At 35.4% G+C, this 20,795-nt stretch overlaps 2 protein-coding genes across 3 annotated transcripts; one reads left to right on the top strand and one right to left on the bottom strand.

Moving 5' to 3' along the window:
• Positions 1 to 461: 461 nt before the first annotated feature.
• On the bottom strand, positions 462 to 14,997 carry LOC106671133 (sphingosine kinase 2). The gene is made up of 9 exons (XM_014401976.2): positions 14,288 to 14,997; positions 4,328 to 4,488; positions 4,097 to 4,275; positions 3,087 to 3,186; positions 2,697 to 2,817; positions 2,553 to 2,641; positions 2,001 to 2,190; positions 1,801 to 1,940; positions 462 to 1,742 (listed from the first exon to the last, which is right to left on the bottom strand). Exons 1-9 carry the CDS (start codon positions 14,793 to 14,795, stop codon positions 1,548 to 1,550), a joined length of 1,683 nt encoding a protein of 560 aa, XP_014257462.1. The 5' UTR covers positions 14,796 to 14,997; the 3' UTR covers positions 462 to 1,547.
• Positions 14,998 to 16,018: 1,021 nt separating this feature from the next.
• LOC106671134 (ankyrin repeat domain-containing protein 54-like) lies at positions 16,019 to 20,738 on the top strand. 2 transcript variants are annotated; one of them, XM_014401977.1, is made up of 6 exons: positions 16,019 to 16,543; positions 16,661 to 16,898; positions 16,948 to 17,098; positions 19,895 to 20,010; positions 20,078 to 20,196; positions 20,272 to 20,738. In XM_014401977.1, the coding sequence occupies exons 1-6, from the start codon at positions 16,505 to 16,507 to the stop codon at positions 20,422 to 20,424; spliced, it is 816 nt and encodes a 271-aa protein (XP_014257463.1). In that variant the 5' UTR covers positions 16,019 to 16,504; the 3' UTR covers positions 20,425 to 20,738. The 2 variants fall into 2 exon arrangements, with proteins under 2 accessions (XP_014257463.1, XP_014257464.1); XM_014401978.1 differs by having other exon boundaries at positions 16,042 to 16,543; positions 16,622 to 16,898.
• The last annotated feature ends 57 nt before the right edge of the window (positions 20,739 to 20,795 follow it).

Raw genomic sequence — 20,795 nt, 5'->3', positions numbered from 1 at the left:
TCAAAATAAACAAAATAAATTTTTTTATGATGAAAAAATGAAACAAATACAAAATTATCGGTTTTCTTAAAAAGATAGTTCTTACAGTTTGTTGTTTCAACTATTTCGGACATTTAATGCACAACAAACTGTAAGAACTATTTTTTAAAGAAGTTAAACATCGTCTCCTCTGATATTACATTTATATACTTCATTAAAGCTGAAGATAGCGAGAAGCCTAAATGCAGCCTACATATTTTCTTTCTTTTTTTAACTTAAAAAATAAATAATCCACATTTTCTCTACTTCGGGAACAAGTAACAAATAGAACTCTGTTCCATTAAGTTCAAACTTGGGGGACTCCAGCGACAAATTATTTCACATCCTTCTTATTAACTTTCATCTAAAACCCGAGGCAAGATATTTTAAGACAAGTTTTTCCAGGTTGTAAGCGGGTGAGACGGTTGTAAAAAAAGCTCAGCGGTGTTTTAAAAATTTATTGTCCCCTTACATAGTTTTAATCAGTACTTTTCTTCTCAGATGTAAAGGGTTAAAAACATTTCTTTTACATCAATCATACATATTTTAATAATATAACAAGTAACAAAAATTAATGAAATATTCAACAACGAACAAATGCATGCAGGACAAATAGCCTTTTTTTTTTAATTTTTTTTAATAGAAAATAAAATAGGAAAATGTGCTTTTTAAAAATTAAACACTACAAGTGTAAAGAAATTTAGAAAATAAAAAATACACGCCTTTTACAATATCACTTTCATGTACATGGTCTCTGGTTCTTTTTTTGACTTGTTCTTGGTTGTTTCCATGGTTCGTTAAGCTTGGTAATTCAAGAAGAAGACATTAATTGTACATTAAAAAACCGTCGAGAATAGGCTAGCCTGTAAAAATGACCAAATTTAAACATCAATTTCAAATTTACATAATTCAAAATGACATCAGATGGAATTCAGTTTTAGGCCAATTTACACTTCCATTTATACATAGAATATAGAAGTAGCTTTAATAATTTTTTTTGTTCAATTATATATATATACGTACACAGAATATTTCATAAACATGTACATTAAATGCACCTATTCCTTCAATAGGAATAAAATAAATTTATATATTTATACAATTTACATTATCACATTATTGGAAAAAATTGCAGCTACCTCCCCCCCCCCCGAAAAAAAAAGTAAAAAAATAATTATATATTATACAAGATCAAAGGTCTAAACTGATTATTTAATTTGGCTAAAGTAAGTAAATTTGAGCAAGAAGCATATATTTGCAGCAGCAAAAGATATATATTTTAAAAATATTGATAAAACAGTCCAACTCATCTTGTATATTTTGGCAATGAATGTTTGGTACAATACCAATAACTATACGTGATGATGATGAACAAAAAACAATAAAGGGGGGCAAGCATCGATTAACAGCCGGAAAAAAAAGCAAACAGATCACAGACATTGACGACCGATTTTTTTCCTCTTCCCTCTCTTCCTATCTTTGAACCAGCGCAAGACGAAAAAGCGCGAACCCCCTGAGGGGATGTTTTGTCAGTTCTTGGCCCTGCTGAAGACGTTGGCGAGAGACGGGAGGACTTCGGCCTGGATCGGGCCGCTCTCGACCTTTTCGCCGTCCACCGTCAGCATGCTCGCGTTCGATTCCGGTTCCAGGCGGAATGCGCTCACAGGTACAAAAACAACATCCGATGAGTTCACATGGGTCCCATTGGACATTCCAAGAAGAAACTATTAAAAAAAAAAATTTCCATATTAGAATATTTGCTAAATTTAAATGCAAACTAACCTGAACTAAATGCGCTTTTGAAATATTCCCTTTGACGATGCAAAGCCAGATACAACCATCGTTCAGCTTTGCATTTGGTGCAAATAAACAGTCTGTCATCAGGTGGGACGGATAGGAAGCATGAACCAGAACAAAATTTCCTGGAAAAAACATTTTTTTTGTAAATATAACCAACTTTGACTAGGACCTACGATGATTACCAGTCAGGGTCACCCAGTTGGATGGCACCGGCTGGCAGAGCGGCGGAATGGTCGAAGGTGGCCCAAAAGTCCTTACGGTCTCTTCTGTTAAGGAAGAATAACTGGAGCCCAAGGCAGAAAGGAACGTCGACTTATGAGAGCCGATCGAATAAAAACTGTCCCGCCTCCCTTCTTCTGACAAAATGCTTTTCTAAAAAAAATAAAAATAAATAAATATTTTAGAAAAAACATAACTTTATTTGTTAATGGATTTGTCTAAGAGCTGCTAGGCTAACTGGTGAGATCCATTTAGTTAAACAATGAGTTCTAAAGAAGGTCCAGGGACACGGCCCAAAATGCATTAGCAATTAAAATATATGACATAAAAATAAATGTTGTAATTAGTTAAAAAAACCACATTCTAGATTTAAAATATTTTTACCATCAAATTAAATTAAAATTTTTAAAAAAGCAAAATTTGAAAAATCTTTTGGGTTGCAGTGGATGAAAAGTCACTTTTTTTTTTCTTTCAATTTTTCGAAGAGTTAGGAAACAATGGCTGATTATACTTACAGCATCAACATCATCATCGAGGTTTGTTATAGTAGCAGGGTTGTTGACGACAGGCAGATAAGATACAGTTGCTTTAAACGTTCTCAGACCTGAAAAACGACAAAATTACAATGACCGTAAGAATTTAAATGGTGTCGGGCTTACATATAAGCTTGGCAGCTGTCCAAACTGCGAATCTCTGCTGTCCAAATTGCCTTATACGCTCGCTTTCGATGTCGACATCGGATAAAAGCCCCCATCCAATCGACAAAAATGAATACATTACCTAAGAATATATTTTTAAAAAATTATCTTGAAGAGTTTATTTTTTTTTAATCACAAATTGGACAGACATTTTTGTTTTAATTTTGCTAATTGGCCTTATCATAGTTCAATGTTGAGAAGCAGTATCATTGGAGATAACAGAACAATTCAAGCATTCAGATAAGAAAGTGAATTCAGACAAAAAAAAACACTGTTAAGGTTTAAAAAAGTATAAATTGGCCAGACATCAGATAAATTATAAAAATCAAAAAGATTGTGTCTTATACGAACCTGTGATTTCAATTCAACGCGGACTAAATCCAAGGGCATTGAGAAGCCTCTGACAACGTTCAGAGTAGAAACAAGCACTGGATTTTGATCAAATGGCTCACTGTGGGGAAAAAGTAATATGATAGTCTCAAAATTGATCAGAGTAAATAAACATATTTTATGTAAATATGCTTGTTGAAATTTGAACATTGAACCTGGTTCCATTCATTCATGGTTAACACGCTCTAGAAATGTTGTCATGAGGACATTTTGCCATTTGCTCATGACATGATAACTACCATTAATAGTAATTCACACCGGGGTTTTATACACGTCGAATAAAACTAGGTGGTTTGGCTATGCTCATTTTAAACAGGCATTTATAAACAGATCTTTTGAGTTTCTATAATTTTATTTTAATTTGTTATCAAAATATATGCTTTTATTGCAGTTTTATATCATTTTGTACATTTTAATTTGAAGTATGTACTTTTAAACAAGTTTTAGAGCATATTTTAAACTGAAAAGAATATCGCATAAATATCACACATTGTTGTTTCACACATAGTGCATATACATTTTATTACATTCTCTCTCTCTCTCTCTCTCTCTCTCTCTCTCTCTCTCTTTTCTCTCTTTCTTTCTCACCCCACTCACTTTTATCACACAATTATTTTCGTCAGCAATTTTTGAATATTCTGGCACTTGGAGGTCCACCAATTGGTTCAAAGTACTCATTCAGTCTCTATCATTATTGTAAAAAGTCATTGAATATAAGAGTGGTGAAATTTGACAAATCACAGAAACTATAAATAAAGCATTAATCAAATTTGACTTTATTTGAAAGAAATTGTTCATATTTTATAAGATAGATTGTTTCAAGTATCGACACACTCTTTAAGTAATGACATATTTATTAAGAAATTGAATGTTAAAAAAAAAATTGTCCCCATTTGTATTTTAATCAAGCATCCAAGGGTTCAACATTTTTTTTGGTTGAATCAATGTCAAGATAAAAGAATATTTATTACTTGTGCGAGTAGGCGATGGATTTTGCAAGGCCATTGCCACTCCCGGACGGAATGGGTCCGAGCTTTAGCTCGCTGAAGAGGATTTCCCAGTCCGGGCGTTCCATGATTCCGTTGATCACTTCGTGCAATATACCGTCACCGCCTATGCACACGACGCCTCCCATGTACTGCCAGAGGTTCTGCAATGATTCGAATTATTTTATTTGCCACCTTGGCTTTCACCTTACCGACCTGCGTCCGGACGAAGTTCCTGGCGTCGTCACGGCACGTCGTCACGTGTATGTCGTAATTGAGGTCGGCCTCGGTCAGCAAAGGGACGACTTTGTTCTGGAATAATTCCCTTCCACGGCCGATTCCACTTTTCGGGTTGATTATGACGAGTATTTTGTTCTCTGAAACAAAGGATCAAACAATGATCATACGTTTTTGGAAATATTACAAAAAACACATTCAAAGAAGATTCTTTATTTTGAAATTATCTATTATTTAAAGTATTATTAATCAGTAGATCCGACAGAGTTCTCAAGAATCGAGGATACAAAATAGAAGAGTAACAACAATAAAACCACCCAAACATCATCAGTTATCTGAATACCAAATAACAAGCAGACAGTAAAATTTAGAATCTTTGTTTTTAAATATGTGATGAAAGAAAAATAGAAAATACAAGATTGCAAACAACGAATGGGTGGAGAAAAAACCAAATCGCCTGATTTAAAACCAAAAAATGGCGTTATTTTTCTATTTCTTCTCTATCTTTCTTGTATCGTCTCGCATCATTCATGTGCGAAGTTGTTCTTAGGCAATTTTTGTTAAATCCAGCCTGGAGGTCCTGACAATCACACAAACAATCTCATTCACTATTTTTCTCTAATTCTTTCTTCCTTTAACTCATTCATTCACTTACATCTTACATAACTTCTCTCTCTCTTTCTCCTCATTCACTTACATCACACATATAGTTTATTTTACTAAGTAATTTTTGAAAATTCTGGCGCCTGTCTAAACAATTGGCACAAAACACACACACGCTCTCTCTCTCTCTCTCTCTCTCTCTCTCTCTCTCTCTCTCTCTCTCTCTCTCTCTCATCCTCTCTCTCTCTCTCTCATCACTCTTATGTGGCACCAATTCTTTTAAAAAAAAAAAAATAGGCTAAAAGCGACAGAACAGCCGGAAACAAGACCACAAATAAATAGACTTTAGGGAAAATACCAACTGAATATTAAATTTTTTAAGTTATATATAATTAAGCTTTTTTTCTCAATTGTATGGCATGATTTTCTTTTTTTAAGTTGTAGTATTTTATTGCAAGTAAGGCTAATAGTTTTTTCTTTTTTAACGTCACAGTAAAATAAACAATAATTTGGCTCACCATCTCTCTAACTATCGCGATTTTCAAAATATCCGGCCCGGAGGACCAAATAATCTACAAATCTGTACATCCGTTCTTCTATAGAGGTAAATTACAATTTGCACAAAAGAAAATACATTATATAAAACTTTTCTAATTAATTATACGACGCAATAAGAGTTTTTCCACCCATTTCAAGGTAAAAGAAAAACATTAAATGAGCCCCATGATTCTTATCTGTTTAATATATAATCTATTTGTAGAACTTTTATCGCCGGTTTTTTCTTCTTCTAACTGAAAATTAATCTTGATTCTGTTTCGAGGCGTAGAAAGTCTATAAAATATTAATTTATTGTCCTGTTAATCGACGATGAATCAGTTCAATAACCAATTAACTCCCAGGTCAATGAGGGGCTTTAATTGCTTTACCCGTAAAACAGGGCAAACAGAACTGTCAGTGGTTAAATGTGATTTGCAATTTGAAATTGGATCGGTTGTTTTACATTTTCGTCCTTTTTTCCTCTATTTTTGAACACTTTATTCCATCATTGCGCCCTACGCGCTTAGATGTGACCTTTAGAGTCCTCTCATGGGTTTTCTCTCTTTCTTCTAGGGTTATGTAACTGTTCTTTTCAAAACTTTAATGTGCGTCAGGATCGTTTTTAATAAGAGATAAGACGCAAATTCTTGTACTTTTTTTTCTACCTCTCAAAAGAGATCAATGTTAAATTTTGGTTAATAATGATATCAAAGAAACGTCCTTATCTCGGATTATGAACAATTTACTTGAAATTGGGTTGAGTAATTGAGGATTTTGAGGATTAGGCTTATATTATCCACGGGTTTTCTAGAGATTGGCAAAGGCCGAAAATCCTTTTTCTTTGGCTATTTTTTTTCCTCGTGTATGAGTGTTGTGTATGCTAGAGGAAAAAGAGACAAAGCTTTTGTTACACGTTTTCAAATAAGCTTATCTACCTATTTAACAAAGGTTTCCTTCCAAAGCCTTCAAAGTTAACGACGTGTCCTTGTACATTGAATAACAGCGATATACACAAATTAACATACGACGTGGTTTTAAGACAAAACCTTTTTCCAAAATTGCAAACCATTCGGAATACAAATTGGAAAAAAATTTCGACGTGTATTTCCATTAGAAAAAATCCAGACGTTGAAAGTCATTGTAAAATCAACAATCTAGGACGGAAATGTGCATAAAACTAATAAACCGTGCAAATTTCCTGTTTAAATATCGAATCAATTATCAAACACAATGTTATATTATTTCTACCAGCAGGCTATTGAAAATTTACGTTTAAGTTGATTTTGCGATGTACTATTTCAAGAACAGTGGCCAGTCGGGGGAAAGCCATTTGAGCAAAATCCGGCCCGGAGGACCTAATACTTTACAAAACGCAAATTTTAACGTAATATTTCCTGTCCACTGGCTATTAATAAGTACTATGTTGTACACTAATCTTATACAACATACGCTGAGGAAATATTTGGTATGTAACAGATCCAGCCCGGAGGACCAAATATTTTTGCAAAACGAGAAAAATCTCCGCACATAAAAGTTCTACATGTATAATGGATCAATTCGGCTTTATTTATTATTTACCAAAGAAAAAAATAAATAATCAAGTATTTTATGTTCATAAGTTTCAAGAAAGGAAAAATTAAGAAAAATATACTTAGGAGACCAAATAGTTGGAAATGTATTTGCATATATCAAAATATACAAAGTAAGCTGGATCAAGTCGTTTAGCTAGTCAACAATAGTATTTATTCAGAGGAAAGTGTTTTATGAAAAATCTGGCCCGGAGGACCTAATAATTAATAAAACGTGCTGTTCCTAGGCGACAAGGACAATGGTTCAAAATGTTACAGTAATCAGTAAAAGTAAACCCAAAGTATTTTTTCTGTAGTCACTTTGAACAAAGAGTTAAAGAAATCCGGCCCGGAGGACCTAACATATTTGCTGTTTGAAGGCTACAACGTTGACAGATGCTATTGTGATTAGTTCAAAATAATTATTTAGTTAAGAAATAATAGGAACAGCCACCGGGGGAAACAATTTTAGGAAAAATCCAGCCTGGAGGAACTAATTTTGAATTTAAAATAATTAAATATGATATTTGCTATTCGTAGACAATAAGTACAATGGTACAAAAATAGGTTTAAGTTAAAAAACAAATACCAAGTATGTTTTATACGAACAGTCAATCAAAAGAAAGGTTTTTTTTTTTTAAATTCCAACCTGGAGGACCTAATATTTAATAAAAAGCGAACTCTTATATAACCGTGTAATCAGTGAAAAAATAATGAGCAAATAAAACAGTCAATCAAGGAAAAGTGATTACGAAAAATCCAGCCCGGAGGACTTAATATTTAATAATGTACGAATATACAAATTTTGAAATATATTTTCCGTTCGTAGGGAACAAGTATAATGGCTCAATAACCTAAAATATTTACCCAATATTATTTATATAGGAACAATTAAACACTCAGGGACATGATTTATGAAAAATTCGGCCCGGAGGGCCTAATATTTAATAAAACGAGAATATTTTGTACATATTTCGTAGGCAACAAGTACAATAATGGTTTAACTCTGATCAGTTAAAAGACAACATTCACTCAATGGAAAGCGATTAATGATAAATCCAACCAGGAGGACCGAATAAATGACAAAAGAGGAATATATTGGATAATTCATTGAGCCAATAGACTAAGTAAGTCGGTTCAAGTTACTGTTTTAATTAACAAACATTATTTACACATGAAATCACCCTAGCAGAGATTTATTTTAAAAAATCCGTCCCGGAGGACCGAATAAATGACAAGAGGAATATATTGGCTAATTCATTGGGCCAATAGACTAATTAAATCGGTTCAAGTTACTGTTTTAATTAGCAAACATTATTTACACATAAAATCACCCTAGCAAAGCAATTTATATAAAAAAAATTAAAAATCCATCCCGGAGGACCGAATAAATGACAAAAGAGGAATATATTGGATAATTCATTGGACCAATAGACTAAGTAAGTCGGTTCAAGTTACTGTTTTAATTAGCAAACATTATTTACAGATAAAATCACCCTAGCAGAGATTTATTTTAAAAAATCCGTCCCGGAGGACCGAATAAATGACAAAAGAGGAATATATTGGATAATTCATTGGGCCAATAGACTAATTAAATCGGTTCAAGTTACTGTTTTAATTAGCAAACATTATTTACACATGAAATCATCCTTGCAAAGCGATTTATTAAAAAAAAAAATTTAAAAAATTAAAAACCGTCCCAGATGACCGAATAATTGACAAAAGAGGAATATATTGGATAATTGGCCAATAGACTAATTAAATCGGTTCAAGTTACTGTTTTAATTAGCAAAATATTTTTACACATGGAATCACCCTCGGAAAGCGATTTATAAAAAAATTTCAAAATCCGTCCCGGAGGGCCGAATAATTGCAAATAGGTGTGTATGCGTTAGTGCACAGTTAGAATTTGAAAAGAATGTTAATACTTCAATTTTCACAGTAGAATTGAACGAATTTTTATACAAAGAAAAACAGAAATATCAACAGAGAAAAAAAACCGGCGCAAAAGTAGAATTAAATCAGAAGTGTTAATTTCTGAAAAATGAAACGATAAAGAAAGTTGTTCCAATGCTGAGTCATACTGGAAATTTTAAAACATTCCTACAATAAAGTAATCTGCTGAAAGCCAAAACCAGTCTGATAATAAATAATCATAACTAAATAATTTTTCCTTTGTTGTGTTGGCTTCTTGCATCATTTGGTTTATATATAAGCATGAATGAACCTTTTGAGAAACGATAAGAAAATCAAGTTATTTCCATTTTTAAATAAATCTGCGGTAGAAAAATCGCGAAATGTAAAAAATACCCTAGAAATCCGTGTGAAAATCTTTTAAGTAAATATAAGTTTATTTATCTAAGATAAGCAATGAATGGTTTATATTGATGTTAGAAGTTTTAAGTTAAATTGAGTCAAGAAGAATGTTTTCCGTTTTGGACGATATAACAGAATTGTTTTCGTCGCAATTTAACGAACATTATCAGGAGACAATGTTTGGCTTTTGCATTAATGAGACAAAAATAGAGGAAGATAAGCCTAAATTGGGTTAATTTTTATCCTTTAAAAAAATACCGTCGTCCGAAAAGTCACCGTTTTATACTGATTTTCCACACGTTGGCTTCAGGCCAGTTTGCATCGTATCGAAGACAACATACCCGTGGTTTATTTTAGCAAAACTTAATTGCAAAAAGAGAATGGATTTCTCCTCGAAGCGTTTCTTTAAGGGCAGGATTAATGAATGCCGCACTTGGCCCTTCAGGTTAGCACGTACAAAATAGCACGTCCGGTGTGTAAAAGTTAAATAAAAACCGCATTGCGGGGCTTTCCTGGGCGAAATTTCCCGAAGGACAACTTATCAATACAAACACAATGCAATAATAATAAACCGTGTTTTTTTTTTTTTAATGAAAACGAACAATTTTTTACATTTAATAAAGAAAAGAAAAATAATCCTAACTTAAGAGAACGGACTTAACTACTTAAACAGACTGAAGGTAAAATTGCGTTAGCCTTAATTACGAGCTAACATTCGACCATGTCCAACGACATCCTAAACCAGGTTGGAATTGAGTGAATTTTCCTATTTTGATACTCTTCAAGGATTCAATAATAACAAACGATTGTTAAAACAAAATGACTTTCCGCTTAATTATTTGAACTTTGAATTTCGTTTGTGATGTAGTTTGGATCGATCGATTGATTTTTCCAGGAATGGATCGGTTTTCCTTTATCTGCGCTTTTTTCCTCTCCTTCCTCCTCTAACCGTTTATCACGAAGCGATTTAATTTTCCAACAGTTGCACGTTACTTTATTTAAACGGTCCTCACGTGACGTGACACGTGACAGAGGGAATATGTCAAGTCTCAATTTGTGGTCAACTTTTCGAATTTTCTCTAGTTAAATTTTTATTTTATTTTTATTACGAAAAACTATCAGTGCTGTGTTCTTGAAGAAAAGTGAGTAGGTGAGGGCGTGTGTAAGAGGGAGAGGGAGAGGGAGAGGGAGAGGGAGAGGGAGAGGNGTTAAGAGCAAGAAAGAGAGAGAGAGAGAGAGAGAGAGAGAGAGAGAGAGAGAGAGAGAGAGAGAGAGATGAGAAGATAATAAAGGAAGGCGGACAATAAAGGGAAGAATGAAAAAAAAAATAAATGCAAAGATAAAAAAATTAAGAAAGAAAAAAGAGAGAGGGCCAACAAAAGATATGTTAAACGTCGCAACAGAGATTTCCAGACTTTCGTTTGTGAAATGAATGATAAGAAAGAATGGAAGGATGGAAGGGAGAAGTAGAAAGGAGGAAAAGAAAAAAGAAGAAATAGTGAAATCAATAAAGAAAGAGAGAGATAGAGGGAGATGAGATGATAAAGGTACGCCGTAAACAAACGGAAGAATGAAAAAAAATAAATGCAAAGATAAAAAAATTAAGAAAGAAAAAAGGTAGAGAGCCAAGAGAAGATGTGATAAAGGCCTCAACAGAGATTTCCAGACTTTCGTTTCACTTTTAATGGCAAACTACCTGACCGAAACCCAAGAAGGAAAAAGAGAGAATATTCAATGTTAGGATTTGTAAAAATAAAGGTAGGAAATTTGTTATTGGAAAGTTTTGTTTTTTTGGAGTAATTATGCCTGGAAGGAAGAGAGAGATAAAAACGATTTTGTAAATGACAACAAAAATCGATAAATGCAAAGATATCCAAGATATGGGGTGTCACGATCGCTTTTCTTGTTAGCACAGCGATTAAATTAAGCCACGTTGCGTGATAATGGATCAATAGCATTTAAATTGGCGATAACCAGCCCGGGGAACAAATCAATTAATTGACCTGTCGTACACCGTGCGTGTGTCTTTTTAAAATTCTAGGCAGATGGTCGATAATGACCAGATGAGGGGGTTCACTCGAAACCTAGGAATAACAATTGATTTCCTGTTTGTTTTTGTTTTTTCTCCCAACTGGACGTTTACAACGGATGAAAAAGGCCAAATTAAGATAAAATTGATGGGAATTAAAAAACCCTCCATTATGCCTATTTGTTTGGTAGGAAGACAATAGAATGTTTACGAAGAGCACATGCACAACAATCGAACGACGAACAATTACGATCACAGAAATAAGTTTATTTTTTTAAGTTTATTTGACACCCATTTTAGTTATAAAAATCTACTATTTAAAAAGGACATTAATTTTATCAATTTAACATAATGCAGAGCGTTTGTCAATAAGTCGTGCAAGAGTTCAAGAGTCGTGTCATAACCTCATGACATTTCAGTCGTGTGTGAGGATTCCACGTCAGTCGTTTGTCGATGTGCAGCCCGAGGTACCGCTCTTTCTCCGCAGTTGGGAGGCGAATATTATTTAAGAAAACAGGGGAGAAAAATATTTTTACGGAGGGTGAAGGTAATGTGTGTGGATGTGTCTGTGTTAAATTTTATCATTTTCTTTTTACAGAATGAAATGACAAGGCCGGAGTTGCTTGAGAGAATTGCTGTATCGTCTGCAAATGTGATGTGCGCGTTTCGGGATGTGATGGCATGTCAGCTGTGAACACCTGGTATAGTGTAGGGGCCAGAACACTACTGAGAAATACCAGCATGGATAGAGAAATATGCAGAGGGGGAATGGCCTTCGATGACTTGGAGATATCGGTCAGTGAGGTAACTGTGCAGTATGAGATAGTAGGTGGATGGGAGGATGCCCTTGAGCATGAATAGCAAAGCCCGGGTGCCAAACTCGATCGAAAGCTTGGCTTACGTCAAGAGAGGCCCCAGAGCAGTGCTGTCCCATCTCAAGGGGGGAAGAATTAATGTATACCACGCGATGACACTGTTGGACAGTTGAGTGACGGTTGACAGAGATATATTGACTGATGGATAGAGTTTTATTTAGTCAAGCTGAATTATTTCTCTTAGGCCTCTCTTACATCCTACGTAGGTTATGTACATATAAACAAGAGAAAGAAAGAAAGAGGGAGGGTGGAAGAGCGAAAGGGAGAGATATAGAATTAATAAGAGAAAAGTGAGAGAGGGAGGAATGGAGATAGAGATAGAAAGATAGACAAATAGATAGATAGGGAGAGGAAGAGAGGGAGAGAGGGATATATATATATATATTTTCTTTCGCTGCGAAAAAGCATTTTTGTTTTTGGTTGTTCAAAGTCTAACTACTCTACTAAAAACAAGAAATACTAATTTCTAGTTGNCGAGTGAACGAGAGAGGGAGAAAGAGGGAAAAAGAGGGAGAAAGAGAGAGATAGTGAGTGTATGAGCGAGTGAACGAGAGAGGGAGAAAGAGGGAGATAGAGAGAGAGATAGTGAGTGTATGAGTGAGTGAACGGGAGTAGGAGAAAGAGAGAGAGATACAGAGTGTATGAGTTAATGAATGAGAGTGGAAGAAAAAGGGAAAGAGAGGGAGATAGAAATAGATAGTGAGTGTATGAGTGAGAGAACGAGAGAGGGAGAAAGAGAGATAGTGAGTGTATGAGCGAGTGAACGAGAGAGGGAGAAAGAGGGAAAAAGAGGGAGATAGAAATAGATAGTGAGTGTATGAGCGAGTGAACGAGAGAGGGAGAAAGAGGGAAAAAGAGGGAGATAGAAATAGATTGTGAGTGTATGAGTGAGTGAACGAGAGAGGGAGAAAGGGAGAGATAGTGAGTGTATGAGTGAGTGAACGAGAGAGGGAGAACGAGGGAATGAGAGGGAGATAGAAATAGATAGTGAGTGAATTACTGAGTGAGCGAGAGAGGGGGAGGAGGGTGGGAGGGAGATACATATAGATAGAGATATAGAGAGAGATATGGAAGGAGCGTGAGATATGGTCAGTGAATGAGTGAACAAGGGAGAGAGATGGAGCAAGGGAGCGAAAGGGAGCGATAGTGAGTGTATGATTGAGCGAACGAATGAGGGAGAAAGAGGGCGATAGAGATAGATAGACAGTCTTATGTGGCAGGCACTAGCTCCTCGTTCGCGTATAGTGAGGGCAGGACTGTTCTTTCAATTATTCATCTGTATTATATTTTTCATAATTCCGTCTCATCCATATCATCCACCAGTCTTTCACGAGTAGATGAGTTGCTCGGAGATGATTCACACCTCCAGTTAAAGTTCTCCAAGATACGATAATTAAAACAGGGTAGGAAACGTTTAAGCTCATAGAGGATGGCTATCAATCAGACCACACCATCCTAGGCTACCAGAAAAATACAAGTTCAAAAGCAATTTAAACCTTCTTGAAATATTATGTAATATAGATTAAAAAAACGCAGGTTTTATCGGCATTTATTGACATTTATGAGTGTGTAAAGTCGGAATCCTGTTCGAAAATGGGATTAAAACGACCTTTGATGTCACGATTATTACAAGGGCGATAGAATCGTTAGAGCATAGTTTTATTGACGTGAATTGACTGTTGACTGGCTTATAACAAATGATNTAAATAAATATTAGGTCTCGTGCAATTCTGATAATGAATAAATAACATGTCTGGGCAGTTCCTAGCTGTTTTGCCCGGTCGTGTCACGAAATAAGATGGAAGAAGTGTTGTTACGCAGTGCGCCGACTGCATAAATTGCATACAATCTACATAGATATGATTATGTCAAAGGGTGGAATATTTTGACACGTACAGTCCTGTCGGATTATAAATCGCGTTTTTTCCAGTTTGGTTTAAATTTGAAATTTGACTGCAGGACTGTTGCGTGAAAGGACCTGCATTGGTAATGATAAATCGACTTGACTCACCGATTATTTTCGAGTCTAGGGGTTTGAAGTAGGAAGAAGGGTGCGAAGAACTGGACAAGGCGTGCAGGAAGTATTTTATCGTGACTTTCCACCTCTGTGCCTCTTTCATGTTCTCGTCGTACTTGTCGAACGACCTGAACCTGAGTGTGATGACCGTCCTTTCCCTTCGTTTCCCGCTCTTCACCTTCCCTTTTTTGAGGAGGTAGGCGTAGATGTAGAGGTCTGCGCTGATTTCCGCCTGCTCCCAGTCGGCGTCTTCCGACTTCTTGTTTTTCTTCGAGGTCGGCCTCCAGACGCATTTCTGGTCGAGGCGCTTGCTCCGGACGCACCGGCAGCCGACGATGTCCTCGAGGGCGATCCTCTCCGTCTTGACGTTCCCGTTTGACTCCTTCTGGAGGCAGAGGCCCTTCTCGGACAGTTTCACCCTGTACACCTTGTTCTTCTTGGAGAGGATGTAAAAGGTCTCCTCGAGGGTCGGGCTTGGCGATATCTCATCGTCGGGTTCCATCGTTGTCTTAATGGCAGGACATCATCAACGAGGTAATCCGCGCGCGACTGCGACTGGGCATCTACTGAAGTTCGGGCTTCTGAGCCGGGATCAACAATCGGTTCGATTCGCTTTCGTATAACGACTGACGGAATGGGAGGAGCTCGTGTCTCGGGACATTTCGGCCGCCTTCGGCATCCCCCAACCTTTCATTCATTTAAACGCCACTGATGATTGAATGTAACAAAACATTTCATCAAAAACTTGAAGAACGAGAGAGAGAGAGAGAGAGAGATGAGCGAAAGAGAGAGATAGTGAGTGAATGAAAGAAGGAGAGCGTGAGTGAATGAGTGAAAGAGAGAGGAAAGAGTGAGAGAGAGGAGCGAAAGAGAGATAATGAGTGAACGAGAGAGAGAGAGGATGAGATCGATGGATTGATTTATAAGGTTTTGTTTTGGAATGAATAAGTGAGTGAGGAAGTGAAGTGAACGAGAGAGAACAGAGAGAGAAATAGTGAGCGCACGAGAGAAGGAGAGTGAGAGTGAGTGAATGAGTGAAAGAGAGAGGAAAGAGAGAGGAAAGAGAGAGAGAGAGAGAGAGAGAGAGGAGCGAAAAAGAGATAGTGAGTGAACGAGAGAGGGAGGGTGAAATTGTTCGATTTATGAGGATTTGTTTCGCAAAGAATAAGTGAACGAGGGAGAAGAGCGAAAGAGAGAGATAGTGAGTGAAAGAGAAAGGGAGGGTGAGATTGATTGATTGATTTATAAGGTTTTGTTTGGCAATGAATAAGTGAGTGAGTGAGCGAACGAGAAAGGGAGGGAGAACTTGATTGAATGATTGATAGGGTTTTGTTTGGCAATGAATAAGTAAGTGAACGAGAGAGGGAGGAAGAGAGTGAATGAACGAGAGAGAGAGCGAATGAGAGAGGGAGAGGTAGCGTTTTATTTAGCAATGAGTGAGTGAATGAACGATAGGGGAGTGAGCGAGAGAGCGAAAGAGAGAGATGGTGAGTGAGTGAACGATAGGGGAGTGGGAGAGAGAGCTAAGAGAGAGATGGTGAGTGAGTAAACGAACGAGAGAGAGAATGGGAGAGAGAGAGCAATGAGAGAGGGAGAGGTAGCGTTTTATTTATCAATGAGTGAGTGAATGAACGATAGGGGAGTGGGTGAGAGCGCGAAAGAGAGAGATGGTGAGTGAGTGAACGAACGAGAGAGATAGAGTGAGAGAGAGATTGATTGATTTTTTAAACATTTATTTTACATTTCAGTACACAGTGACAGACACATTGATGATGGCGAAATGTCGAAACGTTTCCGTTAGATCAACCCAGCGACGATAGTCGGACCGAAACGATATTTAACGACCTAATTTCACATTCATCCCTCGGCAGACAACAGAGAAATCTCAATTTGACCAATGTTCTAGCTGATTTGGAAATGGGACGAGCGCAGAGACAAGCGGACATCCACTGGACCGAAGCAACAAGAAAAATGGCAAACAAGAGTTGAAATATAGTAAGAACAGGAAGATCAGAATGATGGTAATAGATGACATTTTTGATAAATTGTCCGTTTGATAATTTTTATGAGAATTGCGCATTAATTTTGAAAATCGGAAACAATCGAAAACATCGACTTTTAGAGTCGATTTTAATTATTGATTTCGTCTACTGACAACATTCAACAACAATACTCAACAGTATTTTGGTTTTCATCTGATAACTGCAACACATGTCTTATTTAGAAGCTGGAACCAGCTCAACACCTTTGGTAAATTTTAAATTTTAACCTTTTAACTTTTCTAACGGGTTAAGAAAATCAATTTAAAATATCCAATTTACTTTGGAGTCATTGTTCTAAGTCAGCGGTTGGTATGTTTTGGCGAAGGCCCCCGAGGAGAAAGCTGCTGCATTTCATGTCCAGCCGAAAAGCTTGTCTACAGGGTATGAAAGCGCGATGACCAGCGATCGAGAGGAACATCCCTGGCGATGGGACCTGTCCGCACCGACAGATGGGCCTTTTCAAAAATCGGAGCTTACGACAAAAATAAAACCGGCCAGAATGTTGTCAAGAAAATGCCGGCTCGTCGAGTATTCGACATGGCGCAATTTTAAAAAACCTCTCGGTAAGGATTTAAATAATTTCTTATGGCAGTAATCAAACCGCTGATTTAGATGAGCGAAGGCTGTGCCAGGCCGTATCGATGAACGACACTGCGACTGTGATCCACCTCCTGAACCAGGGCGTCTCTCCGAGCTGCTACGATAGGCAAATGAGAACGCCTCTTCATCTTGCAGCTTGCAAAGGATACGCTCACATGGTCAAGTAAGAACTGTCACCCTTAAAAACAATTTTTTGTAAAGTATTGTAAAAAATGATCAATTTTAACTTGATATATAAAGGATTGCGACTTGTAGGATGTTTGGTTGCTTGAATGGTATTCAGATTTGACTATCTGACTATAAATATTTATAGAATTTTATCATTTTTAATCTTATCATTTTAGCTACTTCACAAGTTTAAAAAATCTTCCAATAACTTTATAACTCTAAAATATCTCGTGTAATGTACATTGTCCTGCACTTCATAAGTCTAAAAACAACCTTTAGCAACTTCATAAGTCTAAAATCACACATGTGATACATTCTGGTTCCATGAGATGAAAATATTAGTTATTTGATATGTCCTACAGTTGTGCTTCATAAATCAAAAAATCACACATGTGATATGTCCTCCAGCAACTTCATAAACCTAAATAAAAACCTCAAGCAACTCCATAAACGTAAAATTTTCCACCAACTTCATAAGTCTAAAAAATAAAAAACCTCCAGCAATTTTATAAGTATAAAAATCACACATGTGATACATCCTGGTTTCATAACATGAAAATATTAGATATTTGATGTCTTACAGTTCTGCTTCATAAATCAAAAAATCACACACGTCATACATCCTCCACCAACTTCATAAGGCTAAATAAAAACCTCAAGCAACTTCATCAGCCTAAAAAAAATCATCCAGATACATAATAAGCCTAATTAAAAAACTTCAAGTAACTTCATTAGCTGAAAAAAAATCATACAGAAACTTCATAAGCCTAAATGAAAAACCTCAAGCAACTTCATCAGCCTAAAAAAAAATCATCCAGAAACTCCATAAGCCTAAACAAAAAACCACAAGCAACTACATAAATGTAAAATTCTCCAGCAACTTCATAAGTCTAAAAAAATAAAAACCCTCTAGCGACATCATAAGTCTAGTCACACATGTGATACATCCTTCAGTACTTTTTAAATTATACATATAATGTTTATACTTAATTTATAAATATGTACATATAAGTTATTTAAATTTGTTATCTCTCAAAAAGGTGATTCTCACTTAAAGTAGTTTTAAATTGTTCACATAATTTAAACTCATTATTATGAATCAAAAGTGACAGCGGGTTTTTTTATAATCAGTTTTTCCCCGCTAAACGCAGAAACAGGCTACATAATACAAAATTATTACAATATTAAGGTTGTAGAAGGTTATAAAGTCCAGCGTCTTTCGCACTTCCTACGCAAATGTAAAAAGAGTCAGGTTGCAATCTGCACATATGTAAATATTTGGTCAAATAAACTAGTTTTTCTTCTTCTTCTCCTTCAGTGACTTAATAAGTCTACAAAATCCTCCAGTGACTTCATAAGTATAAAAATCACACATGTGATATGTCCTCCTGTGGCTTCATAAGATTAAAAAATGAGATATTTGATCATCGTACAGTTCTACTTCATAAATACACAATATGTGATATGTCTTCTAGCAACTTCATTATTCTAAAACCCTGAGAAACTTAATCAATCTAAAAAAAAATATTGACCAGGAACTTCATAAACCTAAATAAAAAACATCAAGCAGCTTCATAAGTGTAAAATCTTTCAGCAACTTCATAAGTCTAAAATTTAGTTCTCGAGTGACTTCAAAAGTCTAAAACACCTCTAGCATCTTCTTAAGTCTAAATAAAAAAACTCAAGCAACTTCATCAGCCTAAAAAATGCATCCAGAAACTTCATAAGCCTGAATAAAATAAAAACTTCAAGCAACTTCATAAGTATAAAACCAACCAGCAACTCATAAGTATAAAACCAACCAGCAACTTCATAAGTATAAAACCAACCAGCAATTTCATAAGTATAAAAATATTTTAAAAACCCTCCAGCAACTTCATCAATCTAAAAAAAAAAAATCCTCCAGCAACTTCATCAATCTAAAAAAAAAATCCTCCAGCAACTTCATAAGCCTACAATTTAGTACTTCAGCGACTTCATAAGTACAAAAATCCTCCAGCAGCTTCATGTCTAAAAAAATCCTACAACGCCTTCATAATTCTAAATATCTCACATGAACATTTTCCGAGGAGGGACATGCTTGAAGTCAAGTGTTATATGAGTGCCAAAATAATCTAGTATATTTGGGAATATTGTTGAGGATTATTTTAAAAATCAACCTGTACAAACATGTTCTTAAATTATTTTAATATTCACAATATTGTCATGTTTTGATATTTCAAAACAACAAACTAACCTCAATAATTTAATAATAAGAAAGTAATTATATTGTTGGGTGATAAAAATAAGTTGTAATTACTTTTTTTTTCAATTTTGTTAACAACTTATGCTAAATATTTCAACTGAGTTGTGAAAAGTAAGGTTCTTTATAACGTGGTCTGCCACCTTGGTTTGACCATTTTTTTTTTTTTTTCGATCAGCACAAAAACAAAAATAATCCGAGATTATAAATGTGACAATACCTACCTTCAAGTTTATCTTATTTTTTAATTAAACTTCTTCAGTTCTGTTTTGACAAATTATACGATACTCGTATGAGAAAGCATTCGATGTAAAAATTCAGGGGCTTAAGATGGATGAGTAGGTAGGGCATCTGATTAGTATTTGTCACAACTCTAGTGGTTCAGGGTTTGAATCCCGGCAAAGCCCTTGGAATTTTATTTAGAAAAAGTATTGTAACATCGTGTGACCCATTGTCCACGACATCTGACATGTAGTTGGAATTTAAGACCCCTCCTTTATGACACCATAAATTAACAGTAAAATTTCTGAAGATTTTTTGATTTTTAAGGATTCTGCTGGACAAAGGTGCCGACCCGAATGGCAAAGATTCAATCGGCAACACTCCTCTTCATCTCGCCACTTGTACATACAACTTAGAAGTTATACTATTGCTCTTATGTGCAGGTAATTTAAGTGATCTTTGAGCATTCATGTAACTTATTTATTTATTTTTTTAATATATTTTTTATAGGTACAAACGTGTCGAGTAAAGATTTCGTTGGACGCAGCCCTTTGCAGCTTGCCTTATCAAAGGCAAGGGCTTCAAAAGAAAACATGGATCGTGACGATTGGAGTGCAAATTCTGAAAGGGCAAGTACATCGCACTTATCTTATTAAAAAAATAAAAATTACCAATAAATAATAAATAACAATGTTTTTGTTTAGATCGCAAGACTGTTGTTAAGTTTCTCAAATAGTGGGAGTGCAGGGGTCGATTCGCAGCTGCTGTCGCATTTTCACAAGCTGAACCTCTCCGATGCAGAAGAGAAGATGGAGTCGTTCGTACAGGAGCTTAATTCGCTTAAACTTCAGAAGTAGTGTTACACACATAAAAAATTAGAAAATAATGTAACATAAAACCAGGGTAAATATTCCATACCAATAATGCCCTGACCATAATTTTCTTTTTTTAAGCCATCAATCATGTATATAGTCATTGAATAAGTTATTTTTGTACATAACACAAACTGTCACTCCTCAAAGTTCGAAGTTTTTATTTATGAAAAAATTATATATATTTTTTTTAACTTTTAATAATTAAATGTGGTGTTTGGAAGCTAAGTAACGATGGCAATGGAATTAATTGTTAGAAGTTATTACTAATTAAAAATACAAATGAAAAGGGAACACAGTTTTTTTTATTTATTTTTATTATTAACCATCTCCTAATCTATTAGTTTTATTTGTAT

Source organism: Cimex lectularius, unplaced genomic scaffold (assembly GCF_000648675.2).
Source record: "Cimex lectularius strain Harlan isolate CLEC.00 unplaced genomic scaffold, Clec_2.1 scaffold39, whole genome shotgun sequence".
Lineage (NCBI taxonomy): Eukaryota > Metazoa > Arthropoda > Insecta > Hemiptera > Cimicidae > Cimex > Cimex lectularius.
Note: the sequence above shows the minus strand (reverse complement) of the source record. Positions and strands in the feature narration are given on the sequence as shown.